General features: G+C 37.6%; 2 protein-coding genes across 2 annotated transcripts; one reads left to right on the top strand and one right to left on the bottom strand.

Moving 5' to 3' along the window:
- Positions 1-13,199: 13,199 nt before the first annotated feature.
- LOC129237959 (thioredoxin domain-containing protein 17-like) lies at positions 13,200-14,036 on the bottom strand. Its single transcript, XM_054872961.1, has 4 exons — positions 13,881-14,036; positions 13,647-13,822; positions 13,496-13,580; positions 13,200-13,426 (listed from the first exon to the last, which is right to left on the bottom strand). Exons 2-4 carry the CDS (start codon positions 13,789-13,791, stop codon positions 13,270-13,272), a joined length of 387 nt encoding a protein of 128 aa, XP_054728936.1. The 5' UTR covers positions 13,792-13,822; positions 13,881-14,036; the 3' UTR covers positions 13,200-13,269.
- A 12,143-nt stretch (positions 14,037-26,179) lies between these two features.
- LOC129239525 (uncharacterized) lies at positions 26,180-27,554 on the top strand. The gene is made up of 3 exons (XM_054875066.1): positions 26,180-26,286; positions 26,352-27,274; positions 27,331-27,554. Exons 1-3 carry the CDS (start codon positions 26,283-26,285, stop codon positions 27,511-27,513), a joined length of 1,110 nt encoding a protein of 369 aa, XP_054731041.1. The 5' UTR covers positions 26,180-26,282; the 3' UTR covers positions 27,514-27,554.
- The last annotated feature ends 145 nt before the right edge of the window (positions 27,555-27,699 follow it).

Here is a 27,699-nt window from a genome sequence, read left to right as displayed (position 1 = left end):
AAAATGTCAATGAGCAAGCTGTGCGATTATAAAATGAAAATATGTTTTTACTTTTACACGTAATTGAAAACTTTGAATCCGTTTTTCTCGACATATTGGAATTATGATACTTTTGCAACAAATGGGCTATTTGTGGAGTAAATTTTTTGAATATCTTTACCAAAAATTGTATTCTAAATGTTTCTAGAAGAATACTCACTGGATGGATAAAGACTCGGGTCATTCTGTTCTGGTAAACTTGACCATCTTGAGAAAGTACATGCATATGTAAATACATACATATCTCGCTAATTTCATAATTTTAAAAAATTGATTTTGGCCGGACTTTGTGCCATAGTTTCACTTTGTTTGACAATTTAAATTTTTTTTTTGTCAATATGGTTTTTCTTAACCAACTTGCAAACTGTATTCGTATGATTACTACGAGTATTTGTTATTCCCCTACTACCATTTGCTGAGAATATTTTTTTCCGATAATTGGGCAAATTTAATTTGAATATCAGCAACTAAAAATATTTATTTTTGTAATTAACACATTTCTAATAGTAGGTACATATTTACATACATTTATTAATGGCAAAAAAAAGAAATAGGTAGTAAAAATTCAAAGCGCAACAGTTAAACTCGTGCGCATCCACACAGACTGATACATGTCGCGCCAGGCACATTAACGCGTTTACACGCATAGCGAATTGGCCAAAATGGCTCCGTTTCGATTTTTCCAAAAAATTGCTACCACCGAAACTTACACATCAAATACATATATTGTACATGTAAATATGTATGTATGTCTACGCCACTGCTCATTTTCAATTTCAAATTCAAAAATCTTTTGTTACATTTTTTCTTTGAATTTTTTTCGCGACATTATTATTGCGTGCTTTTTTCTTCCCTTTTATTACACGGCGACGCGCACAATACCACCTACAAAAAGCACAAAAACACTAACGGACGCACAAAGCTCGACGACACGCGACGCTCGTCTGTTCTGCCCGACGTCCAAAGTACTTATCCGTCGTTGCATCCAAATATTACATTGCTGTTGTCATTTCGACCAGTTCCAAGTCGAGAAATCTGCTCCATTACGATACATCATTCTCAGCGAGCCGAGTTAATTATCCTATACTCTACACGTTCGCTCCTGTTTCGAGTGAAATTCATCTAAATTGAGTGAATTTAATTGATGAGATTCTAGTTAGCTTTGTTATATGTACCGTGGTATATACATACTTATATAATATGTGCACCATGGTGATAGCGTTTATGGGAAGCTTCTGCATTCCCTCTAATTGATAAGAGCAGAAGTAAAATCCACTCACCGGTAATGGGAAAAAAGAGCAAAAAAGTATTTTATTTTGAAGTGATTCACGTAGCAATAGTGCAATTGGCTTGTCATATGTAACATTGAAATATCTTAAACGCAAATGTAATGCACAAAAATATGTAAATTTTTTATTCATTAGCGCATATTTACGTACTACAATTAATGTACTCATAGAGGTTAAAGCGATAGCTGATATGTGTTTTGGATATTTGTAATATATAGAAAAGCAAACCATGGGAAATGGTAAGAATGATGGCTGGGTTAAAAAGGTATGAGGAGTATGTACTTTTTAGAAAAACTTTAGCTACTGAAATATTTTATTTAATTAGACTATGTTTTTGAAATAGAAAATGAAAAGCTGAACTTTCAAAAAGTACTGCTAATATTTTATTAGCTTAGAAATGCCTTGGACGTTTGCATACACGATTGGGTTTGTTTTCAATGGGTCTGAAAAGAGATTTGTCACTAAAACAAATGGAAAATATTTGATCCAAATAAAGTGAGGGGAAGTGTATTTAAGAAAATGTCACAAAAACGGTGCAGCTCAACTTTAGAGACATCAAAATTCCACACAGGTGACGAGTTGAAATCAATTATTTTTTCATACGGCTAAATGTTTCCATTTATGTGAATAAATAAACAATGAATGATTTTATACAAAAACGTAGAAAATATCAAAATTCAATCGTCATTTGTTCATCTAAAATCGTTTAATTAACTCTTTCCGTCTCGGTGGTTAGCGTTGCCACCTATTTTTTATTTTTTTTACGACGGTTGGGGACATTTATGTTTTTAATTTTGCACGAATATTGATTATTGCTTCCTTTTAAGTGAAGAGGACGCTAATAGCTAGAAATACACCCACCACGTGTTGAGAAAATTTAAAGTAAAAATCCGTGGCCGTGCGTTTTTGTGAAAGCTAGAAGTAAAAATTCATAATAAATTCAATAACGCCATTTATGGTTTGATTTTTGTGCAAATTTAGTTCTTGTGGTGTGTTTGATACACAGTGGTTGCTTTCTCGCTTAAATTTCCATTATTTTACGAATATTTTTTATAATCCGTGGTGGTTAGCAACAATAACCACCGTGACGTAAGTATTCCTAGAATTAGCGTTTTTATGCGGTCACTATGAGTGGGACTTTCTTTGGTATTTACAATATTTTAGGCAATTATTTCAATAATGCAACGATCATTGACGCAAAGGGAAATTGAAGAATGTTTGTATGAAGATTTACCTTCAGGACCTGATTGTGAAGCCAGTTCCGACGAGGATGAAAATCTAGACACGCCTGAGTGGCCAGTGTCAAAATCGATATTGGATGTGTGTGGAGCAGATGTACAGAATATCCACGAAGAGCTATTCATATCATACCATTATCAAACTTTGTAAGTCAGAATAATAATGTTAGATCTACGATCTTGCAGCCTCCTAAATGGAAAGGACCTTCTCTATGGATATACCTGGCGAGTTTGTTGAGAGTGTGGGCTTAGCTGATCATATAATCAGTTTGGAAGATGTAACACCACTCCGATTGTTTCGCATGTTTTGAACAGAGGACTTGGTTGAGGTCATAAGCTTTCAAACTAACCTATATGCAACACAAGAAGGTAAACTTTTTCTCCTACCAGTCCTTCTGAAATACAAACTTTCTTGGCCATAAATATGGTGATAGGTATAAATAGCTACCGACAAAGATTACTGGTCTTCTGCTCATGATTTACGTGACTACTACATTTCCTCTTGTATGCCCCTAAATCGCTTCAGCTGGCTTCTTGGATGCTTGCACCTGAATGTGACAATAATCTCATGCCTGCTAGAAAGCATCCAGACTATGATAAGTTATATAAAGTCCGTCCTAACTATGCTTGAAATTCTTCGCCGCAACTTCAGAAATAATTATAAACCATCCGCTGTAAAGAAATACAACAGCAATATGAACTTCGTTGATAAATTCGATCAATTAAAAGCCTGTTACTCCATCGACAGAAAATCCCAAAAGTGGTGGCACCGATTTTTTTTTTTTCATTTCTTGGATTGCTGCGTTATCAATAGCTATATAGCTTACAAAGAGCTTCTGATTAACAGACCTCATTTGGATGAGTTGACATTGAAGGACTTTCGCCGCTCAATTTATCAGGGGCTGTTAGCACCTTGCTACGTAAACAAGCGAGCTCCAGGAAGTTCCGCGATCAGCAATGGATCAAGCCCAAGATCTCCTGTACCAGTTGCTATAAAACGGTATAAGCCTAGCGTGCCTGCTGAAATCCGCCAAGAGAGTAATCGACACCAACCGCTTAGAGGCACACCTAGAAGATGCGCCTTCTACAGTACCAAAAGCGTCCCTGTCCGGACAGTATGGCAATGCAGGACATGCCACGTTCCTCTTTGCCTCCGAAAAGGAAAGACATGTTTTTCAGATTTTCACAAGAAATAATTGTTTGTAAATTTATTACCAAATTTTGTATTGTCTTTTTTCTAAAAATAAATAAAAAAGTGAAGTAATTGAGTGCATTAGTTTTAATAAATTTTTGTATCCTTCAGTCATGGTGGTTACTGGTGGTGACCACTTTGTTTCTCAAAAACCTAACGGAAAATTTTTTTTTTTTGCATTCGTGTGTTACTTGTATTCCATATTCACCAATTAACAACAAAAAATAAATTTTTTATGTCGCAGTAAAGAGCGTGACGGAAAGAGTTAATATTTATTTTGCAAAGTATTTTTCGCGAAAGGTCAAAAAGTGTACATTATATTTTATAAACGTCCGCAAGGTTTGCAAATGAAGATATTTTCTTATCAACCAATACGGTGTAAAGCTTAAGCGACGCACCCATATTCATCGTTCGCGAACGAAATTTCTGGTGTTTACACAAAGTGGCTTTTTCTTAAAATGATTAGGTCTAATTATGATGACTATAATTAAATGATTATTTCTAATTAATTTTTAAGTGATGAAAACACAAGAATTAAAATTTTTGATTTTGTTTCAAATCAGGAAGTAAATATAATATGTATATAAGTAAAATATGTATATTTATTTAATTTTCATTAGTATTTGCATATAGAACACGTTAAAAAAACAAATTTTAAAATTTATGCCTTCAATTAACCCGCCGTCCGTCGCGATACTTTTTACTACCATTATCCATCGCGTGAGGTTCTTCATGACCCCAAATTTAAATTATTAGGATTTAAAATATTTTAGGATTTATTATTAACTTTGTTTAACGGAAATTTTATTTACATATATTAAATAAGAAACACATTCAGTTATTTGAAAAAACACATTTATTCACATTTAAAGCAAATTTACACAAAAGTCTTTCAAGTTTTCAAAACTAAAGGAGGTATTTTTGATGGTAAAACAGTAGTAAGAAACGAAGGAACAATGTAGCATAAACCGTCGCGTGGGGCGAATAAATACCGAAAATACCGTATGAAATTTAAAACGACTTATAGCGACGTAATAACTGAGCGAACCAGAAGAAGTTAAGCATAGCATCACTGAAGCTATAGGCTGAGCCGTAAGTTAATTCGTAGAAGAAGATGCAACACATATGAATTTTTTTTGAAAATGTTGGGCTTTTTTCGCCCCTTGCGACGGACGGCGGCTTAAGATCCAATTTTTACCTGCTTTCCGGAAAACAGGTATGAAGAGGCTGTACTTTTCACTGAAAATCACTTTTTTAAGATTTTTTAAATTAACCGTTAATAAGCCTTGGTAGAGTCCGTATTAAAATAACAAGTTTTTATTTTTATGCATGGTGATTATGGCCGAAAAATAATAATAAAAGAATAGCAATTAATTTTAACTTATGACAGAATAAAAAAAATTTCGATTTCACTAGGTTGGAACACTGCCCCAACCTGCCGAAGAAAGGTGCACCCAGTGACCTTAATCGTCTAGCTATGATCATCCAATGACCGGTAAACATAGAGTTTAGAAAGTGAATGGCGTAGAGTCTCCAGGACTTTCTAAGTCCTGCGTCTATTGTACTGAGCCCAAATGGTTTTCGAAACAGCACGCGAAGAAATGGAGCGTCATCTTTTCTGCACTTTCCTCAGAAATACCATAACTTCTGCAATTTCCCTTCAACAACAGTCAGAGAGAATCCGATGAAAGGGTAGGAGACCTCTGAGACCAAGCAAGCTCATCACCAATTTCATTTTCTTCTATCTTCCTATGTCCTGGAATCGAGATGAGAAAAATGTTAATTCCCCTTCAACAACAGTCAGAGAGAATCCGATGAAAGGGTAGGAGACCTCTGAGACCAAGCAAGCTTATCACCAATTTCATTTTCTTCTATCTTCCTATGTCCTGGAATCAAGATGAGAAAAATGTTAATTGTACCCCAAAGAGATTTTATCTCCTACTGACATGAGTTGACGAATTTGGATCTGCCTCATGGCGTCGTCAGAGCCTTGATCACGACTTGACTATCGGAAAAATGTTAAAATCTCCCTCGCTTCCACATTCCAGAGACTTCTGCCTAAAAATACTGGCAGTATTCGGCAACTTCAAGGAAATAGATAAATTTCCTGATTAGAGAAGAACCCTGCTCCAACTAGACAGAGGTACCAGCATCGGTAGAGATTTGGCATATTCATACTTTTAAATTTCCAACTTCGACCAAACGTAATTTCAATTTCAATTTATTTCAATTAAATTTCAGTTCAATCATAGTTACACATGTAAAGGGTGTTTTTTTTAGAGGTTAGGTTTTCAAGTTGGCACTACTTTTTTCGTAGATGGTCTTTTTGACAGCTGTCACTTGATTTATGCTCAGTTTGGTTTGCCATTTCATAATGAATAGACTTACACCTGAACAAAGTTTGCAAATCGTGCAAATTTATTACGAAAATAATGGTTCGGTTCGCGCGGTTCGAAAATAATGGTTTTTGTTCAGCGATGAAGCTCACTTTTGGTTGAATGGGTATGTCAATAAGCAAAATTGTCGCATTTGGAGTGAACATAATCCACAAGCCATTGCTGAGACGCCGTTACATCCTCAAAAAGTCACTGTTTGGTGTGCTCTATGGGCAGAGGGAATCATTGGTCCATATTTCTTTAAAAATGAAGCCGGCCATAACGTTACAGTCAATGGAGAGCGCTATAGAGCCATGATTAATGACTTTTCCGTGCCTGAATTGGACGATGTTGATGTGGACGACCTTTGGTTCCAACAAGACGGCGCTACATGCCATACAGCCAACGCAACAATCGATTTATTGAAGGAAACTTTTGGTGAGCGCATTATCTCGCGCCGTGGACCTGTGGCGTGGCCTCCAAGATCGTGCGATATAACACCGCTGGACTATTTCTTGTGGGGTTATGTGAAGTCGCTTGTCTACGCAGATAAGCCCGAGACGATTGACGTCTTGGAAGAGAATATTCGGCGCGTTATTGCTGACATACGGCCCCAATTGCTGCAAAAAGTAGTCGAAAATTGGGCCTCTCGGCTGGAATTTATTCGAGCCAGCCGCGGCGGCCACTTGCCCGAAATCATTTTTAAAACATAATGGCAATCCCTTATCTTTATAATAAAGCTAAATTCTTGGCCATAACATTAAATTATATACGTTTTATTTCATCTTGAAAACCTAACCTCTAAAAAAAACACCCTTTACATTATTCCCATAGTTAGCATATTCGGCTGGTGAAAATGAAGCTTATTGTCAATTCTGCACTTTATTTGTGCAAACATTTTTTTCAATGTATCTACGGAGCATGGATCACGACATTCATAGACGCTCTAAATTGTTCGCAATTAAAACATATTTACGTAATAAAACTTGGGAACAAAGATGCAATCCCCTTTTTCAGTTTGCTGACCTTCTGTCAAAGGTTAAAACAATGCGATCACTGCTTCAGCCTGCAGAGTTGGTGAAAAATATAAAATACATAATATTATATTACAAGAAATAAGCTTTAAAATGAATGTGAAAATTGTATTCTGCGCCAGCGAGTATAAAAAACCAATTATTTTTTAAATTTAAAACTTAAGTTTAAAAGCTGCAAGGGCTCTGCAGAAAAGCAATTCAGTTGGCGGAAAAAGTACTTGAAAAAACTGTTAAACTCTATTATCGAATAATTCATATGTACACAAAACCGCTTGTAAATAACACAAACCCCATAAATATGAATATAACATAAACAAAATTGAAATAAACAAATTGGTTTATAAATATTATTTGAAAATATACATAAGTTTGTTTAGTGGTATAAAAACATATTTTAGCGCTTGCTTCGAATTGAAATATTGAAGTATTATATTTTCCAAAATATGCTGAAAGCAAAATAATATAATTTTTTCATTGTAAATCATGTAATAATTTTATTTACCTTTAATACTGTATTGAATCAAAATTTAAAAAATTTTTCAAAAAGAAACCCCAAGTTTCTAAATCTGTACTTTACGTGTGAAATAGTATTATATGTATGTATTTATATGTACAACTGAGGGGCTTGGGTTATAAGCTCAATCTCACATATGGGCACTCAACCATCCTCAAAAACTTTGAGTTCATCCCCCCGTCGACGGATCAGTGTGTGCCCTCGCTTAGTTAACCTGTTCACCGATGGCTGGAAGTTGGATGGTAGCGTTGGATGGTAGGGTTGGAGGAGTATTCGGCAAAGAGCTCTCCATCAAACTCAAATTCAGGCTACCGGATCACTGTAGTGTGTTCCAAGCAGAGGCGGCCGCAATCAAAGAATCAGCTGACTGGCTACTTATTTGCGTAATAACTGTTAAGAAGGCCAAGCGGCAATTACGGCCTTATGCTCTATTATGGTGCATTCGAAACTGGTCAGAGAATGCCTGGTCTATCTCTCAAGTCCTTCATAATTCTTCCACATAAAGATAATTTAGGTACCTGGTCATAGCGACATTGCTGGAAACTGCGAAGCCGACGAGCTGGCCAGCCAAGGGACCTGTGAGGCAGTGTGCCCGCGAAAGTAGAGGATCGGGATCCCCTTGACAACCTGCGCTCTACCCTAGTAAGGATGGGCTTTGCATCAACTCAGCGAGCGCTGGGCAAGTACACGAACGTGTAAGGTCGCGAAGTCGTTCTGGTCACGTTTGGATAGGAGGCGTTCGAGGGATATTCTGAGGATGACAAAATCTTATCTCTCAAATCTCGTGGGCATCCTCACGGGGCACTATCCGCGGGGTATACATGTCGTGAGCCTCGGAATTACTTCGAGTCTTTTTTGCGTCAGCTGTGTAGAGCATGAGGTGAAATCATCTCAGCACCTGCTCCTCAGCTGCCCAGCTCTCACGGGACTAAGATTCAAGCATCTTGGTTCTCACTTCTTTTCTGCACCTGCTGACATAGCAGGTCTAGATATCAAAAATCTGATGAACTTCATCAGCAGCATAAAGAGGCTAACACAACCGCAAATTAGTGACCGTTTATAGTCCACATATATTCAACCCTCCCCACCCCTCGCCTTTTCGTCCTATCGTTTTTTCCTTCGCCTCTTTTTTTCCACTTGCAATGGTATAACAAAGGATGAACAAAACTTCTTTCGTCCAAGTGGGCCCATTCTCGGGGCAATCATTGCTACCTTACCTATATGTGCAACTGAACAAAAATTTTTTAACTTGAATTTAAAACCAAAATATTTACTACTCAGTTGCCTAATTAGCCAAAGTATAGGGTGGGCCATGTAAAATTTGCTTTTTGAATCGGCTATAAAAAAAAACTAATCAATATTTTTTCAAACTTTTTGTTTTATTTTGAAAATTGAACATTGTCATTTATGAATAAAAAATAATATCGTTCAAATGACTGCCACAACTAGCTTTACAGTAGGCCATTCGATCAACCCAATTTTTAAGCACATTTTCGATTGTTTTGGGCTCCAATTTCATGAATGGCAGCTTCGATTTCGTGTTTTAAAGCATCAATCGTCTCTGGATGGTTCGCGTACACAAAACATGGTCCAACGGGCTTAAATCACAGCTCCGAGGCGGCCAATTGATATCGGAATTTCGGCTGATTATTCGGTTTTCAAAAACGGTAGCCAAAAGTTCGAGTGTAACTTTGGCAGTGTGACAAGTTGCACCGTCCTGTTGAAACCAAATGTCTTCCATGTCATCCTCTTCAATTTTTGGAAACAACTCCAAATCGCCGTCTTTGTTCTTACAGGAAAACGCCCCGGTCTTGAAACCTTCTGTAAGCCGCCGAACTTTCTGGTAGAATTTTCGGGCGTTGTTCGTATTGGCCAGCATCTCAAGCTCCTCGCACTCACGTATTTCGGCCTCTCGTTTCTTCCTTCTAATAATACGTCTAAGCAGCATCCTTTCTTTCTGCGGCAGCCACAATCCTCGTCGTACCAACTGCTTTTGCGGGCTCGCCGAAATCCGATTTCTTCTTCTGCAGCGATACGTAAAGAACGAGAAAAGTTACTCCATGGCACGTTCATGGCGTATTGTTGGGCAGTACTCTCTGAGAGCAGGTGTGAGAGTCTTCTGGCTGTCTGTTGCAATTGCAGCTTTGAGATGTAGTTTGGCTGCAAAAAGGTAATTATCCGAGTCGATATTGGGTCCTCGGATCGTACGTGCATCTAAAACGCTAGAAACGTGTCTTCCATCTATCACACATGATCGATCTTGTTTCGCGTTTTTCGATTAGAAAACAGTCACGTAGCTTGGTGCATATTTTTATGCTGGAATCTGGTGCTGCAGAATACCATGTTTCGGGCCCCGGCGAAGTCGATCAGCCTCTGTCTATTACAAGGTGTTTCGTTGTGCAAGCTGAATTTTCCGACTGTGGGACCAAAAATTCCCTCCTTTCCCACCCTCGCTCAACGCCAAGCACGAGTTTTACTATATGTCGTGGCGGGGCAGCGGTCATAGGAACGTTCCAGGAGCTCTTTCTCTTCTGTCGGGGCGTGGGCGCAATTGAGCGAGTTGTTGCAAAATCTCGCTTTGCTGTCGATTATTGCGAGACGCTCGTCCGCCGGAATGAACGACAGTACTTGGCCACGAAGTCTCTCTCCCACAACAAATCCGACACGGAATTTGCGCTCCTTTACATGGCAGCTGTAGAAAACGTCACAAGGTGCTAAGTTTTTCTTACCTTGTCCCATCTATCGCATCTTTTCAATGGCAGTGATGTCAGCCTTTACTCTCACAAGGGCATCAACCAACCGGAAAGAGGCACCCCCCATTCCCATGGCAGCCGGTCTACGTTACCGGAATGACTCGCGTTTTTCCCGACCAAGCGCCGCCCCAGTAAACTAGCCCTGTCTAGTATCTAGCCTACCGTATCCCACCCCCAATCTTTCGTCACAGGAGCAATCCCTTGCAGCACGTTTGCTCCGAATACTTCTCTTCAGGGCTGGCGTCGAACCCAACCCCGGACCAGAGGTATTTTACTGCTGCATCTGCCACAAACAGCTCCACCCGAACTCCACCTCAGTTAGATGCAACAAGTGCAACGGGTGGTCCCATCTTAGGACCTAAACAGGTCCCCTCATAGGGAGTGGTCCACAAAGTATGTATGTGGCCACGTGTTGCTCCCGTCATCAGGCGGCCCCAGCCTCAACGGCGCTACCGCCCTCAGTGCCGGCACTTCAAACTGCCGCCACCAATAACATCTCAACGATAAGGAGCCCTCATGCGCAACACAACTCCCCAACGACCCACAACCCTCCTGCTCCTATCACAAACCAGCAGCTCTTGGTCGACTTTATGAGCCGACATGGTATCAAGATAGCTGCGGTACAAGAGACAAAACTGCACGCTAGCTCCCCCCTGATCACCAGGGACGGCTACAATGTGCACAGAAAGGATCGCGAGCGAGACCACGGTAGAGGCTTAGCGTTCATAGTCCACCATACAGTGCACTATCGTTTCATCGATGAAGGCATCGACCGCAGGGACACCACCTTAGAATGTCAAGGGATAGCTGTCCGGTCAGGCGATGCCGAGCTCGAAATATATAATATTTACATACCCCTGTCACCTGCTGCCCGGCAGGATATCACCCTGATATTGGTGCGCCCATCAGGGATGAAAACCGATTGGTAGTAGGTGACTTTAATACGCATCACGATCTTTGGCATTAGGGGACAGCTATTGGCAGAGCAGACAGACGACTCGACATTCAGCACTGTAAACGATGACGCCCCCACTAGGGGGGCCTGATATCACAATTGCTAGCAGGAGATCACAGCTGCAACTCCTCGCTGCATACCCGCTGGAAGGATCCAGGACATACGTCCCAATTTCCCAGCTGAAGCAGCTGTTCTAGCGAACGAGCGTGATCGCCTACGCCAGGCCGATCCAGGGGATCCTCGGATAAGGGATCTCAAATCCAAGATACGGCAACTGGTAACCCTACACAAGCGGAACAAACGGGAAGAGCATTTGAAGTCTTGCAACTTCACCTCTGGTGTGAGCAAGCTCTGGTCCGCCGTAAGGTCCCTGTCGAACCCGACGAAGTACAATGACAAGGTGGATAGCACCTTCAACGGTCGTGCTTCGTCGGATCCGAAGAGATGTGCGTACTATTTTAGCCGGCAATTTATTCTGCATCCTCTGGCCGACAGATCCTAGCGTAGTGCCACCAGACGGCTGCACAAACTGTCATACTACAGTGCGCCACTTGCTTTCTCCAGCGACGAGCTTCAGGGCGCCATCAAACACATGAAACCATTCAAAGCCATTGGCCCTGACGGACTAAACATGCTGATGTTGAAAAAGCTGGGTCCATTGGGAGCAGAATATCTCACCAAGGTCTTCAACCTGTCTATGGCCACTCTCATCATTCCTGATAAGTGGAATTTAGGGAGAGTCGTCCCACTACTGAAGCCTGGGAAACCCGTCAACCAAGGGGAGTCCTATCACCCGATAACTCTCCTTTCTCCAGTAGTGAAGACTCTTGAGGCCCTTCTACACCCACTCTTTACGAAACACCTGACCCCAGCCTCGCACTAGCATGGTTTCCGAAGAGTGCACAGCACCACCACGGCACTCACCGTCATTAAGGGGCGGGCCTGGGAGCTCGGGTCCTTTTTCCCCCGGGCCCGGAGTTTTCAGAGGGGCCCGGACTCGAGGCTCACTATAACATAATACGCATTTTGATAAATAAAAAAATTTGAAGGGACCCGCATCTCAAGTTTCCCCCGGGGCCCGAATACTCTCTCCACGGCCCTGTATATATATATATATATATATATATATATATATATGTAATTGGCGCGTACACCCTTTTTGGGTGTTTGACCGAGCTCCGCCTCCTATTTGTGATGTGCGTCTTGATGTTTTTCCACAAATGGAGGGACCTACAGTTTCAAGCCGACTCCGAACGGGAGATATTTCTATGAGGAGCTTTTTCATGGCAGAAATACACTCGGAGGTTTGTCATTGCCCGTCGAGGGGCGACCGCTATTAGAAAAATGTCTCGTCTTGTATACACGTGCTTAATAACTCTCGTAATTTTAGTAGTCCGCGTGCTAATTAAGTTAGGGCTATATGGTATATAGCCCAAAAAAATAATAATCGCAATTCTAGACCTGGCAGCTCGTATCGTCTGGCGAGTTCTGTTGTAGCAGCAGCCCACTAGTCACCTGTCGTTTTCGTCCAACTCATCTAGCGGTAGACCCAGAAAGCCTGCATTCATGCTTTTGTTTTAGCCTATCGTTCCCTATTTTTGCCAGTCAGTTCGGCAAACTTCGCTATTGTAACGATATAATACATACATACATATAATTCGTGCATTTCGTTTTATTTATTTATTTATCAGGTCCGAAGCATATGCTGAACTCGGAACATTAATTATTTATTTTTCTAGTGCAATAATATTTTATTTTATTTCTTATTAGGTGTCTGTACTTAAATTTCTTTAGAAAGTTAAACAGTTACTGTTAATTTTATTATTTGTTTTAATATACAATAGTCCTGAAATTAAACTGAACACATAAATGTCGTTTTTTTAATCCGTATCTTCGGTAAAGAACATTTCAAGCAGCGATGGTTTCGCGCATTGTTCACCATCAAGACGTGCAGGTGACTTCCAGCGCAGGAGTGTAGGAATAACAGAGATGGGCGCTACTGAATCTTTTCGAAAAGGGTTCTTCATATCTTTCCAACTAAAACCAGAGATTTATAATTTCCCCTCTTAAAGCATTAATTACAATCAATTAATTCAATCAACCTACAATGCACGGGGTCCAACATCAACAACCACAAAAACAGAGTTTTTATCGGCATGTTCTTTTAGTGCTGAGAACACGAAAGGTTCGGCTATAAAATTATAGATGAGACAATTCAAACTAAATGTGCTACATGATTTCTCCATGGACGACTCACCTTCGTTACAATCGGGACACCAACTTTTGCCGGTTGCATCCTTCTCACCTGTGAAATACACATTTATATGATTGCTTTTTTCATGTGCTAACTTTTCCACAGTCTCACGGAACGCCTCGTAGCCACTGACTTTCAGTATTTCCATTTCGGTTTTCAACTCCTGTTCTTCTTTTGTGCTAATGAATAAATAACCTAAAATCTGTAACAGTAATAACTTAAAATTATTCTTATCACCTTGTAGAGTCCAACGTTAACTTTATGATATATCAGTTTTCCAGATAAAAGTAGTGAATCGCTAGCGAAGGCGTAATCGTCAATTTTATCATTCTTTGGTTGAACCGGTGAGTTGAAATAGAAATTTCTTTGTTTGTTTTCGTAGCCCGCACTCAGCTGATGAAACTGTCAAATAGGAACAATCAATGCTGCCAGATGTATTAACAGTAACTTAGATGTGAGGCATTCTGATCGCACGTATGCCTTTTGCCATAACATAAGTGCTTCGAATAAATAAACAAAGAGAATCCTAATAATACTTTCTCATATAAGTAGATGATCTACTTTTTCGTGCTTAACTCCCAATCCGTAATTAAAAAGAGAGATTTCCCATACAAAGTTTCTCTCCCAAAATCTGAGATTATAAAATAATACTTTACAATAACCATACTTTTCGACATACAACCCTGTGTTTTCTGTGTAACATTATTTTTACGAGTGTAGAGAAAAACGTCAAAGTAAAACCTAAATAAAATGGATACCGGCAAAGACAAACGTTTTGTAGACATAATTCTATAAAATTTTGTTAGATATTTTAACTATGCATTCATATAACAGAAAAAGCGTGTGTCCATAAACGTGTGCCCTGGGAGAGGTACTAAATTCTGCTTTTCAAAATTCTTTTGGATGAAAATTCTGTAAAAATAAAAAAAAGAGGTTGTCTGTAAAGTCGGTTTACTGACGATAGTTTAACGTGATAACGTCATAAGAAAATACTGATTGAATGGTTGCATTTTTCAAAAGAAAATTTTAATTTTATTTGTTTGATAGATATTTTGTATGGATATAGAGAATGAGTTAACATTAACATAATATAATACAACATAACATAACATAACACAACACAACACAACACAACACAACACAACACAACACAACACAACACAACACAACACAACACAACACAACACAACACAACACAACACAACACAACACAACACAACATAACATAACATAACATAACATAACATAACATAACATAACATAACATAACATAACATAATATAACATAACATAACATAACATAACATAACATAACATAACATAACATAACATAACATAACATAACATAACATAACATAACATAACATAACATAACATAAAATAACATAACATAACATAACATAACATAACATAACATAACATAACATAACATAACATAACATAACATAACATAACATAACATAACATAACATAACATAACATAACATAACATAACATAACATAACATAACATAACATAACATATCATAAAGCATTCACCAACAGCTTTCATTTGATACCCATATTGTACATACACGTCCGAAGGTTACCCGGGTCCACGTTTTGACCTATATCTCGAGCCCTATTTCCAAAATAAAATATAATCCATGTGAAAGAATTTTTAAAATCGGTCCAGTAGTTTTTGAGCCTATTCATTACAACCAAACAAACAAAGTTTTCCTCTTTATAATATTAGTATAGATATGGTAAATATTACCATACATTTTTTCCTGCATATATAATAAAAAAATAATAACATTAAAACAACAGGTATTATTAACAAACTTGGTTTTATTTTAAATTCTTCAAGTAAATCAAATTAATAATAATCAATAAGAAGGCATATGCAAATACAAATACGTGAATTTATATATGTACATATGCGCATATACATACATATATACGCTCACTTAAGTAGGGGAGAGCAAGATGTCGAACGTTGCCTTTCGTTTGCTTTGTTTGCTTTGTCGTTCCTTCCGCGCTTTCGCTTGCAGTTCATTCAATGCAATGAGCAAGGTAACTACATATGAGCAAGGTAACACTAATATGAGCAAGGTAACACTAATGAGCGAGGTAACACTAAAGAGCAAGGTAACGACACATTTTTTCGTGCGTGCAGCCTGTTAAATCGAATTATAAGACGTTATCACGTCAAAAATTCTGTCCAGCCTAAATTCTTTTGGTTCAATATTCTGTATTTAAAATTCTGTATGATCAAAATGATGGAGAACTGAAATTCTGTATATTAAAATTCTGGAATCAAAATTATTTTCGATCAAAATGCTGTAAAAATATAACCAAATAAGCAGATAACCTGATAAGCACGCTTACCTGAAGAGCACATTTATTTTATGAATAATGGAATTCTGACTTTATAGAAACAATGGAACAATATATGCATACGTCAATTAAAGAAAAATTTAAAAATTCATTCAAAACAAAAGTTATTACAATTATTATATTATTAAATTTTTATCAATTCGCTTTAGAAAAGAAACATGCCTTAATATAAGCCTTTTTTTGTTTTGTTATTCTTTTAATTCTGTTGTTTGCTTTTACAACCTTCTTCGTTTGACTAATTTTGTGACCATTTTGATTTTAGCTAGTTGTGCTTTCACACAAACCAGCTCGCCTTTTAGATCATTAATTAGTTTGTACAACCCTGAGTTTCGTTTCCCAACAATAACTTTTAGCCGACGATGCCAAGCTTCAATACTGTTTTGCGTTCTGGGGAAAGCGATACACACTGGGGATTTTGCGGAAAAAAGTCAAATTTGCAACATACCACCTACGCAATGTTTAATGGTATTTCTAAATTCCAGAATAGAACCAACAATAAAATCAAAAAGAATTACTAAACTCCGACTTACAGTTTTTTTTTATAGATATGTCAACAGTATAATTTCTTTATAGTATTGAACTGACCAAGAAAAAACTTCAAAGCCCAAGGTGGTTTTTTTTCTTTTTGCTTGAGCCGACTTCCAATTTTTTATTTTTCATTTAGGGTACGATATTTTTATATATTTTAGCCGGAAAAACAAAGGCTGTAAAGCATTTGATTATCTAATATATTTATAATTAATTTTACGAAAAAAAAAAAATCATATTCCTTCATATTCTTGGATCTGCAAGTTGAGCTACATTAACCTACGGTCAGAAACTAGTATCAACGTGTTGCTTAATAGCGTCTCTTTCAGTTTTAATCAATTGCAGGTGCCACCAGGCGCCACTGATTATTTTTTGGCAATGATAATAACTAAACGCTTTCTAGTGTGTGCATAATGATAACGAAACACTTTTAATTTTGTTTTGACATTTTGAGGGTAATTCAGAATTATGAACTTACATGTATCCTGTGCGTAAATATTTGCTGGCTTATATTAATAAAAAAAAAAAAAAAATTATGAATTAAAAAAAAAATTTTTTTTTTAATTTTTTTAAAAAATAGTTTTTAGACATGTTCTTTTCATACACAAATATATACAACTTCGTTAGTAGTAAAAATGTAAATATTTTTTGGAATGTATACTTTTTTCCGCATCTCTGTACAAAAATCCCCAGTGTGCGATATTGGACTCATCGTGCACTGACCAAAATTTTGGTGGGTATTTTGGCTGGGAGTTGTCTCGAGCTATGTAATTTCTTTCAAACCACGAGCAAAACTGTTTTGTATCTTCGTCTTCAAGAGTACTATAAAATTGATTATAGTACTCAGAGACTTCGTCGTGAGGCAAAAAAGCCAGAGCTTTTAACATTCTAATATGTAAGGAAAAATATGAATCATTTCCATATTTCTGAACCAATCTGCAAACAAAAAAAATTAAATATTTAGTACTTTATGGTAGTTGGGATGAAATTGTTCAGTATATCAATATATTATATTACACAATATACCTTTCTTTTTGTATTTCATGATCCAACAGTCGCCTTCATCAAGCAAGTCCAATGATGATTTAGTACCACATATAATCATACATTCATTGTGGAAATATTTTTCTGGCAAAATAAAAAGTTCATTTTCCAAAACATACAAACTTAATGGAATATCTATTTCTTCTATCGAATTTGGTTCACGAAGTCCTACTTTCGCTCTTTTTATCCTGTTAATTTTTTGCTTTTGAACACTTTTTGTGGGTAAATAGTCACGGCTGACAGAAACGGTCTCAACAACAGATTTCTGGATTATTTGGCTAGTAGTCAGCAAGCTTGATTTCGCCAACTTTTTCACCAAATTATTAGCTTTTACGACATTATCCTCATCTGGAAACGGTTCATGGGAGTGATCCTTTGAATACTTCGTAATCGTATGCACATTTTCAATAAGTGTTGTAATAAGACGCGAACGACATTTCTTTTGTATTCTTTTAGAACTGACCCAATTATATGTTTTTTTTGTAGATCGCTCCAAACTTTTATTAGACTCTTTACTTTTATTAGACTTAACAAGAGAGACTTTCGCCATATTAAACACAGTCAATATTTATTTATACAAAAACTTTTATTATTTCTTTAACTTTGTAATTTCCCCAAACTTGATTCATGCACGTTGGCCAGCCACTATCAATAGAACTAATCGAAACTCTCTTTGTAAACTTATTTGACCTACTGTAAACGAGAAGCAAAAACGAAAGACCGCTGGGTTTGGTTCTGTCGTTGTCGTATTGTGTTTCTATAAATTTTACAACAAAAAAACGTACAATGAAAGAATGGGAATTGATTAAAACAGGTATTTGAACGAAGTATGCAGAAAATATTGCAATTATTCTACAATATTTTTTAGCACCGTTGCTCGAATTTCATTCACATTGTTTCTGAAACTGTAAATACATACAAACATATGTACATTTGCTTTATGTAAATCTGTTTTGATAATATAGGAAACCATATGGGTCAAGACAAGTCAAGTATTGGCAGTATTTTGTTTTGCAAAACTCTATATTGAAAGTGCGCACTTTTTTTATTTTTCCATATGCTCTTCCGATTTTTCAATACAGAATTTTGATTTACAAAATTTAAAATTACAGTGTTCCGCAATACAGAATTTTAACATTACAGAATATTGAATACAGAATTTTAAATACAGACTTTTGAACCAAAATCATATTGTTCCCAACCCGTGGGCCCTGTTACTACTTATTATAAAATGTAATATCGAATTTCGAATGCGTATTGCTGCCATAATTTTTTGAATACTCAGTAAACGTCGTTTACGGATTTCCTCCAACTGTTTATAATTAGCAGCCTGTGCTCCAAAGTGAACAACTACCTCACCGACCTTTCTCGCTTTGTCACTTCGAGGAATCTCCAACTTTCCCCCAGTAAATCCACGGCGAACCTCTTCACCACCTGGACAAAGGAGGTCAAACTGTCCCTTAAGGTAAAAGTCGATGACACACCAATGCCGACAGTAAACAACCCCAAAATTTTGGGTGTAACCTTTGACAGTTTGCTCTCCTTCTCAGCGCACACAACCGCAATTACCACTAAAGTCCAACATCGCAACAAGGTTCTTGTCGTTGTTGTTGTAGCAGTATCTTTGCCCTGTCAGTGTAGTGTAATCACTGGTCGTCTTCGTCTAGCTCATCTAACGGTAGGCCCAGGAAACTGGCTGTTTCGACGGGTTGGGTCCAGAGGGAGAGAGGTGTTAGATGAGTGGGTTTGATGGGGCATGTGAAAAGGTGGTTAGTGTCGTGCGGGGTGCCTTCACATGCCGGACATATGTTTAGTATGTCAGGGTCGATTCTGGATAAGTAGGAGTTTAACCTGCTACAGTATCCAGAACGTAATTGTGCCAAGGTTACGCGGGACTCTCGGAGAAGCTGGAGCTCTTCGTCTGCAATTGGTGGTGGTTGGACTCCGATAACGGCATTCGGGGGTCGGGAGCTTAAGAAGCTGGTAGGGGTCTCCCAATGAATGTCGTTTATGGCCTATCTGTACACTGTCCTATCCTGGAGTGGTCTGTCTGTTTTGTCCAGAATCTCGTCCAGGTAGTTGAGGAAGTGCCTACTGATGTGCTTGGCAGGTGGCTCAGGCTCATGCTGGTGTCTGCATGGTCGTGCAGGTGTTGTATGGGGGGCATCAGGAGACATCCTGTCGCGGTCCTAATTGCAGTATTTTGGCAGGTCTGGAGCATCGTCCACTGCGTATCACTAGTTCCAGGCGACCAGACAGGCGCAGCATAGTTAAGAACCGGTCGGCCTATTGCTTTGAAAGTCGACAGCAACATTTCTTTGTCTTTGCCCCAAGTGCTGCTGGCAAGCGAGGACGAGGATTAAATAAACCAAAAATTCCGAAATACAAGTATTCCACCAAAATAAATTCTATGAAGAAAAACCTTTCACAACAGTATTGACAGCTGATTGTCAATTTTGCAGGTAATCTGCTATACGTGTACGGGTATATTAATTTTGTGGATTTATTGGTAGTTAATGCAAATGTGAACGTACTTTAATAGTAACCGAAAGAAAATGGACAGTACAAGGAATTATACACATACATACATACACATCCCAGTTGCCACGGCGTCGTCGGCAAAAATAGCAAGAAAACCTCATTTTTAGGTAATGTTATAGAGTCAAACCACGTCAACTGGGCCCCGAATTTCCATCAAATTACCGATTTGAAAATCAAATGCATTTTGGGATAGAGAATTTGTCACATAATAATTGCTGTGAATAGTTTTTTTTTATTTCGCTTTTTGTTTATGTTATCAACAATTGAATTTTTTTGCATGATATTCTTGTAAAATCAATATCTCAGAAACTACAATTGATAATTTGATGAAATTTATTTCGGTTACCGAAAAATGTTTACTCCATCGATTTAACGTTCATACACTGTGTATTTGTTGAAACAATAATTTTTTATAAACAATCGCAATTATTTTTGCGTTCTTCACGCTGTAAATGGACAATATTACAGTCAGATTAAACGCACAATGCTCACCTTTAATAATATGCAAAAAAAACTTTGTTTATCCAATCCGTTCTGAAGATATCAAATTTTTTGTCAGTCAATGCACTACGCACAGGATCGAACGGACTCGCGCGCGGACTCGGAAAACGAAAGCGTTCGTACTTGCATGAACATGGCTTTGCAGAGTCATACAGTCGTTGCAAATTCTGGCGTTAGTGTGATGTGATTCCTAGGATTTTGTCTATGCCTTGAGGTTAGAAAAAAATTATTATGCATTGTTATGAAAATGGTTCAACCTAATGAGTGTTGCAATCCGTTGGGGGAAAAAGGTCATAATTGCGTACGTCATAATTTATTCCAAATAACCGCTCACTGGGATGTAAAATTCAAACAATATATCGGTAAATACGTTTGCAAATCATGTCGTATGAACATATATAGAGATGGAAATGTTACTGAAAGTGCAGCGTATATACGTCCAAGTCCACAGTGCGTATAATCTTGATATTATATTTACATATATATATTGTGCATCGAATAGTTATTATTAAGCAAATAAAGTCAATAAGCTCTCAAAATTTGTGACAGAAAATTTTGATTAATTTTTTCTAGTGCTGACCAAGGAACAGAAAACGATGAATCTGAAGTTTCTTCTGATGCAAAAGAATGTTCAGATAGTGAAGCTAATTTTGAAAATCAGGAAATTCAGAATGACCTGAAATTATTGTAGAAACGGTGAACAATATTTTACAGGAACTTGGTGAACCCCCAATAAAAAAACGACGTATTTCAAAATTAAGTGATATGAATGTCAAAGAGATAATAGCAGAAATCATCAACGAAAAAAAAAATGAAGATACAGCGAGAATAAATGTTCAACAAGGAAAAATAATTTTGAATTCAGCATTTGTGGAGAATATAAAGTCGGCTTTACGTGAGAAAAAAAATACAAATGATAAAATTCAAATTTTAACAACGGTACCAGATGAGGTAACATCGAAACAAATGCGTGAAACATTTAGTATTTCGAAAAAGATGGCATCAAAAGTAAAACAATTGAAAAAGAAAATGGGGGTTGAATCTGTGCCTGATAAGAAGCGCGGAAAACGTATTCCGAACTCAACTATTTAAAAAGTTAAAGCTTTCTATTTATCAGACTATTCCCGCAGATTATTACCTGAAATGAAAGATTGTGTAACTGTTTATGAAAATGGAAAGAAATTGAAACCGCAGAAGAGATTGTTACTTTACAATTTGTTGGATTCACATGAACACTTTAAAATAGAGTTTCTTGACATTTAGATTGGTTTATCAAAATTTCGATACCTCAGACCCCGTCAATGTATTCTTGCAGACCAAAACGGCACGCACAATGTATTTGCAAAATGCATCAAAATGTGACTCTAAAAATATATGGAATCGAGCAAGAACTTTGCGAACGTAAGATCGCCTTTAAAGAATCTATGGGCGATTACAGAAAGCGTTCTGTGTGCAAAAATTCAACGTCAGTTTGTTATTTTGGGGAATGTAAAAAATATGCTGCAGGGGCCCCGACCATTGAGGAACTACAAAAAATATTGACTGAAAATAACGTTGAAGAAGTCACGTTAACTCAATGGATCAACACTGATCGGTAACTAAAAAATTTTAAATGAATTAGCAGTGCAATTTCTTGTACACTTTTTTTTTGCAGCTGTGATATAGTACAAACGACGTATAAAATAGCTAAATTTTTGAAAAAGTTAAGCGAAGATCTAGCATCTGTGTTAAAGCACGACCTTTTATCAAAACCTCAAGCAGCTTACTTTGTTGGGAAAAAAATACTGCAAGTGAGGGGGAATTTGTTGTCACGTTAGATTTTGCAGAAAACTACACAATTCAAGTGCAAGGTGCGATCCAGGCTCATCACTAGTCAAATACCCAAGTGACCATTCACCCGTATGTAATTTACTATTGTATCGATGGTAAACAGCATCATTTAAGCTTTGTCATCATTTCTGAAAAACTAACCCACGATACAAGTTCGGTTCACTTATTCAACACCAGACTTGTTAAGTATCTAAAAAGCAAATTTAGATCCAGAAATATAAAAAAGTTGTCTTCATTTTCTGATGGAGCTGCATCGCAGTACAAGAATAAATCTTAATTTTTGAGCCTATATTACCACAAAAAAGATTTCGGATTCGAAGCCGAATGGAATTTTTTCGCGACTTCCCATGGCAAGGGAGCGTGCAATGGGGTCGGTGGGGCAGTTAAAAAGCTAGCCCGAAAAGCAAGTACGCAGCGGGTTGCTGGAAATCATATTCGCGATGCTAAAGTTCTTTTCGAGTGGGCCAAAGATGCGTTTAAATCGATAGATTTTGTTTCTTGTTCGCAAAAAAATCATGGTGCACATGAAAAAAACGCGGCAATTTCATCACTTCGAACCTGCCAGTAACAAAAAGATTCGAAGCAAAATCTTCTCCGAGGACACATCTTGTTTCGAGAGTATTATTACTAATTAAATTTTGTATGTTTTCATGTAGATATGGATGTATGTAATACAAATTCTAGTAATGAAACACCTCATTTTTGAATCTTTAATCCTTTTTATGTCTTTTTTAAGTGCTATACGTTTTAGCGTATGATTTTTTTTTGCATGTTATTGTAGTAAAACATTTCAAAAATACCGTGTTAAAATTTTAAGTCAATGCGAGCAAAACTTTTTAAGTTATAGAGCATAAAGCCGAGCCGCCTCAAACATCTGCCGAGACGCAGCAGTTGCGCGCGCAGTCCGTTACAAACTTTAAACGCGATTTTCTCGAACCTTTTTTTTGTAAAGTGCGTAGTCATTGGCATTTGAAAACTACTCAACCGAAACCATTTTTTTTATATTAAGGTGGTTTTACACCTACAAAATGGCGGCATTTTTTCGTCTAAAATCACTTTTTACTTCAAACGACTACCAAATGGCTGAAAATGAAAATAAATCGTCAAAATAAACGTTGGGGGGAAGTTTAACTCATACTTTAACTAAATTATTTGATTTTTTTGATTTCAGATGATTCTACGCTGAGATATGCTGACTACTGCAAAATGTATTTTTGAAAAGACGTCTACGTAAATGTGCTCTCATTCGCTCATTTTGCAATATTTTTACATGAAAATTTTATCAAATATTCTTGAAATGTTACTTTATTACTACTATGCAACAACTTTTAATAAACTGACTTGAACCGTTTCGCTACAATAAATTCATGAAAAAAGTGTTTTTTTTTAGCGTCTATCCCTTACCATTATTGATTTTACAAGAATATCATGCAAAAAAATTCAATTGTTGATAACATAAACAAAAAGCGAAATAAAAAAAAACTATTCACAGCAATTATTATGTGACAAATTCTCTATCCCAAAATGCATTCGATTTTCAAATCGGTAATTTGATGGAAATTTCGGGGCCCAGTTGACATGGTATAGAGTCACTTCGTGCTTTCACAATTTAACACGCTACACTTCATTTTTACTATAATTATTGTTTAATTTCAAAATCACAATGATCAGCGATCTCTTCACTGGATATTCAAAAACAATTAACTTTTCTTCTTTTTGTTTATTTATTCGCGACACTTACGTCATCGGTTTTTGAAATAGCGAAAAATAAAGTAACGCAAGCTGAAGGTTTGCTGTAAGGGAATTAAGGCTGTGGCGTATGCGGATGACATAATGATCATAGTTTCTGGAATGTTTCCAGCAATAATCAGTGAGATCATGGAAGATCCCAGAGAGGTTGTTCAGCAATTAGCCACAGACTGTGGTTTAAGTGTAAAAGAAACTAAGAAAACCAAGACATCAGTCTTTCGTTAGCCCCACAAGCAAAATACTTAGATGTTATCCGTACATCCCAAACTCAGCTGGAGGCCCAATGTAGAATATAGAATGAAGAAAGCTAATATATTACTTTATAAGTGTAGGAAAATGTTGGGTAAAAAATGGGGTCTTCAACCAAAACTATCCAATTGGTCCTACACAGCCATTATAAGATCGATACTAAAATGTACGCCACTAGAAAAGAAATAGAATCAAACCAAACTGAACAATATACATAGATCAGCGTGTATCCTCACCACGGGAGAGCTTAGCACCAGTCCTACGGAAGCGCTTAACCTACTAACACATCTATTGCCATTGGACTTACACATAAAAAAAATCCTAATGCTGCGCGGTGAGACTCAGAGACATAGGAAACTGGAAAACAAGATCGTACGGTCAACAACAAGATCCTCCTACAGGGCCACTCACTGCTTAAAACCAAATCAAACTTCACAGTTCCCGAACATAACTTCAAGAAATATTTTAAGCTACGTTTTGCACCGAGAGCCGAATGGAGGAAAGCGAAGGTGATTGGTAAATTCGACATTGAAATCTAAACTGAGATGAACAGTGGTATATCCAAATCAATTCGACTTCCCGACCAGGCCGGCGTGTTCACTAAATCACTACAAAGAAATTGGTGCAGCTATCTTTTCAGACAGTCAAGCAGCTATCAATGCCTTATATTCCAATTCCATTCTATCCAAATTGCCAGAATTGCTTGGTCATCGGCTTCAAACAATTCTGATATACATAGAGTCCCAGTGATAGGAATGTAGAGGGTACTGAGATAGAGGATGAGCTAGCAAGAAAGGGTTTTGCACTAGCATAACAGAGGCAGTGGCATATGCTACACTGTAAAACATCCACTGCTTCCCACTAATATGCTTTAGCCGAAAGGAGGTGGAAGCAATTAACATGTATTACAAATTACCTGTTGGGATGCGCTCGCTCAAGCATCTCTCGTATCACTGCAACCCTGACAGGTGACTGGAAAGTAGGGGATCATGGATCCAAACTCAACCATTTTATTCAATCCCATCTGCAGAAGCTGCCAGGCGGAGGGGTGAAAGAAAGTTGTTCCCACTATTTATGCGAATGTCAGCAGGAGTTCGCTCTTTCGGTAAGCCTTTCCTACAGGAAGTTAATGAAATTTCAGATATAGAGATAAAATGTTTGCTGCTATACATGGATCTCACGAAATGGATCTGACTCAAAAAAAAAAAACAAGACATCACAGAGAACAGTGGTAGTAGAACGGTGCTAGTCATTAACTTATATCTGTGCTAGTAATTGCTTGTTCCTTAGCAAATTTCCGACTTATTTTTAAATGTCCTTTGGGAATTTTGGGATCTTAAAATAATATTTAAACCACTTTTGATACACAATACTAATGTGTTTTTTGCAAAATAAATTATCGTCTCATACATGCATATGGAATGTGTGTTAACAATCTTCACCTCTATTTTAATTTTATATTTATTTCATTCAGGTCCCAAAACATCTGACACCCTATAGAAACACAAGAATAATAATAACAAATGAAAGGTTTTAGTTTCCCCCGTACTTGACCCAGTTTTAGAGTAATTTCTGCACTTGAACTTCTTAGCAGAAGTCACCGACCAAGTGTTCTGCAGAAACTACTCAAAACCTTGCAAACTCGACAGAAAATCGCATGTTTGTGAAAAAAATATGCTTAGCACAACTGAAAGCAAAGAACTTTCAAGGTGAATCAAAAGAACGATTTCCGAGATATTTAAACGGCGGACTACAGCTATGGGTGAGCATAGTTTGGGAACATTAGGAGCAGAATAGTGGAACGGAAAAGAGCAGAGCTATGGGTGAAACAATTGATTTAATTTTTAAACGTAATTCATGTGCTAATTATTGTTTAATACACTTGCAGTTTATTTGAGGGGTTTGTATGTGAAAACACTAATTTTAACTATAACAACATTGGTGATATTAAGTCTAAGCCAGGATGTGGAGGCGGGTGTTATGAAAATTGCATACAAAAAGCCAATTTTTGGCAAAATAAATGCAATCAAAGATAAACGTTTCAGGTTGAGGCCGGACTATAGTAAGAAAGTTCCAGCAGACAGCGAAAGCACTATGCCAGACGCAGCTACCAGTAGTACAACAATGACGAGCACTACCACCACTACGCCCATACAAACACAAGCCGTAGCTCCCACAGAACTCAACGTGGAACAACAAACAACGCCAATGCTTCCAGAGGCGGACAATACAAAATCAGAGGCAATAACAGACCGTAACAATGATAATGAGGCAGCAGTAAATGGACAGGAAATAGAAAAGGAATTGGGGGATAAGAGGCTGGAAGAAGTAGATAACACACATATGCAATTTATGGGGATAAACAGGTTAGGAGGAAGGGCAACGGCTGATTTACTGCCAAACCTAGAGCCGCTGATGAATAACACATTGGAAGAACAACTATGCCAACAGAAAATGTGCGAAATCGCCAACATTGCTGAAACACAGCGTAGCACGCGGGTAGACAGCAATGCTGAAGCAAATGATGAAATCGAAGAGCTTTTCCCTTTGCCCGCTCCCGAATTTCTGATTGCGCCACGCTCTTCAACCATACGAAATACGCCAACAAAAGTCAGCAAAAGCAGTACAGTTGGGGTAACTGAAAGTGAACGGCCCGTACCCTGCACTTGTGGCGTTTTCCTTGCATCGCAAATAAAACGCGGTGCAAAAGAACCACCAGAAGGTACTCCAGTGATTACCAATGAATTGGATCGCACCTTTCCCTGCAATCAGATCGGTCAGAAACAATGTCAAACTAAGTGCTTAGAAGCCGTAAGTATGTAAACATTTCTTTGTAATCGTTATAAAACACCTACCTGCTCCACCAGATAGTGCAGCATCTACCCAATTCCGCTAGTATATTGTGTGCATCGCTGAATCGTGACTGCCGAAAAGAGCGGGCATATCTCTTCATCAAGAATTGTCGAAATCAGTGGTTCAATACAAATTTAGCGGCCGGCCGAGAATATTGCTGTCGCAATGGTCAGCCATATCCTTGTCCGCTAGTTTGAAATATTTAAATTTTGAATAAAAAATATTAATTTTACAATAATTAACAAATGGTTTTTATTACGTAAAAAATTTAATTATTAAATGTATGTGATATCGATTTGATTTATAATACACGAATCAAATATATGGTTATGAATATATCTTCCGAAAGAATATGTAGGAGTAAATACAGTAACAATGAAAAA

This window comes from Anastrepha obliqua, chromosome 2 (assembly GCF_027943255.1).
Source record: "Anastrepha obliqua isolate idAnaObli1 chromosome 2, idAnaObli1_1.0, whole genome shotgun sequence".
NCBI classification, from domain to species: domain Eukaryota; kingdom Metazoa; phylum Arthropoda; class Insecta; order Diptera; family Tephritidae; genus Anastrepha; species Anastrepha obliqua.
This window is presented reverse-complemented; position numbering and strand designations above follow the sequence as displayed.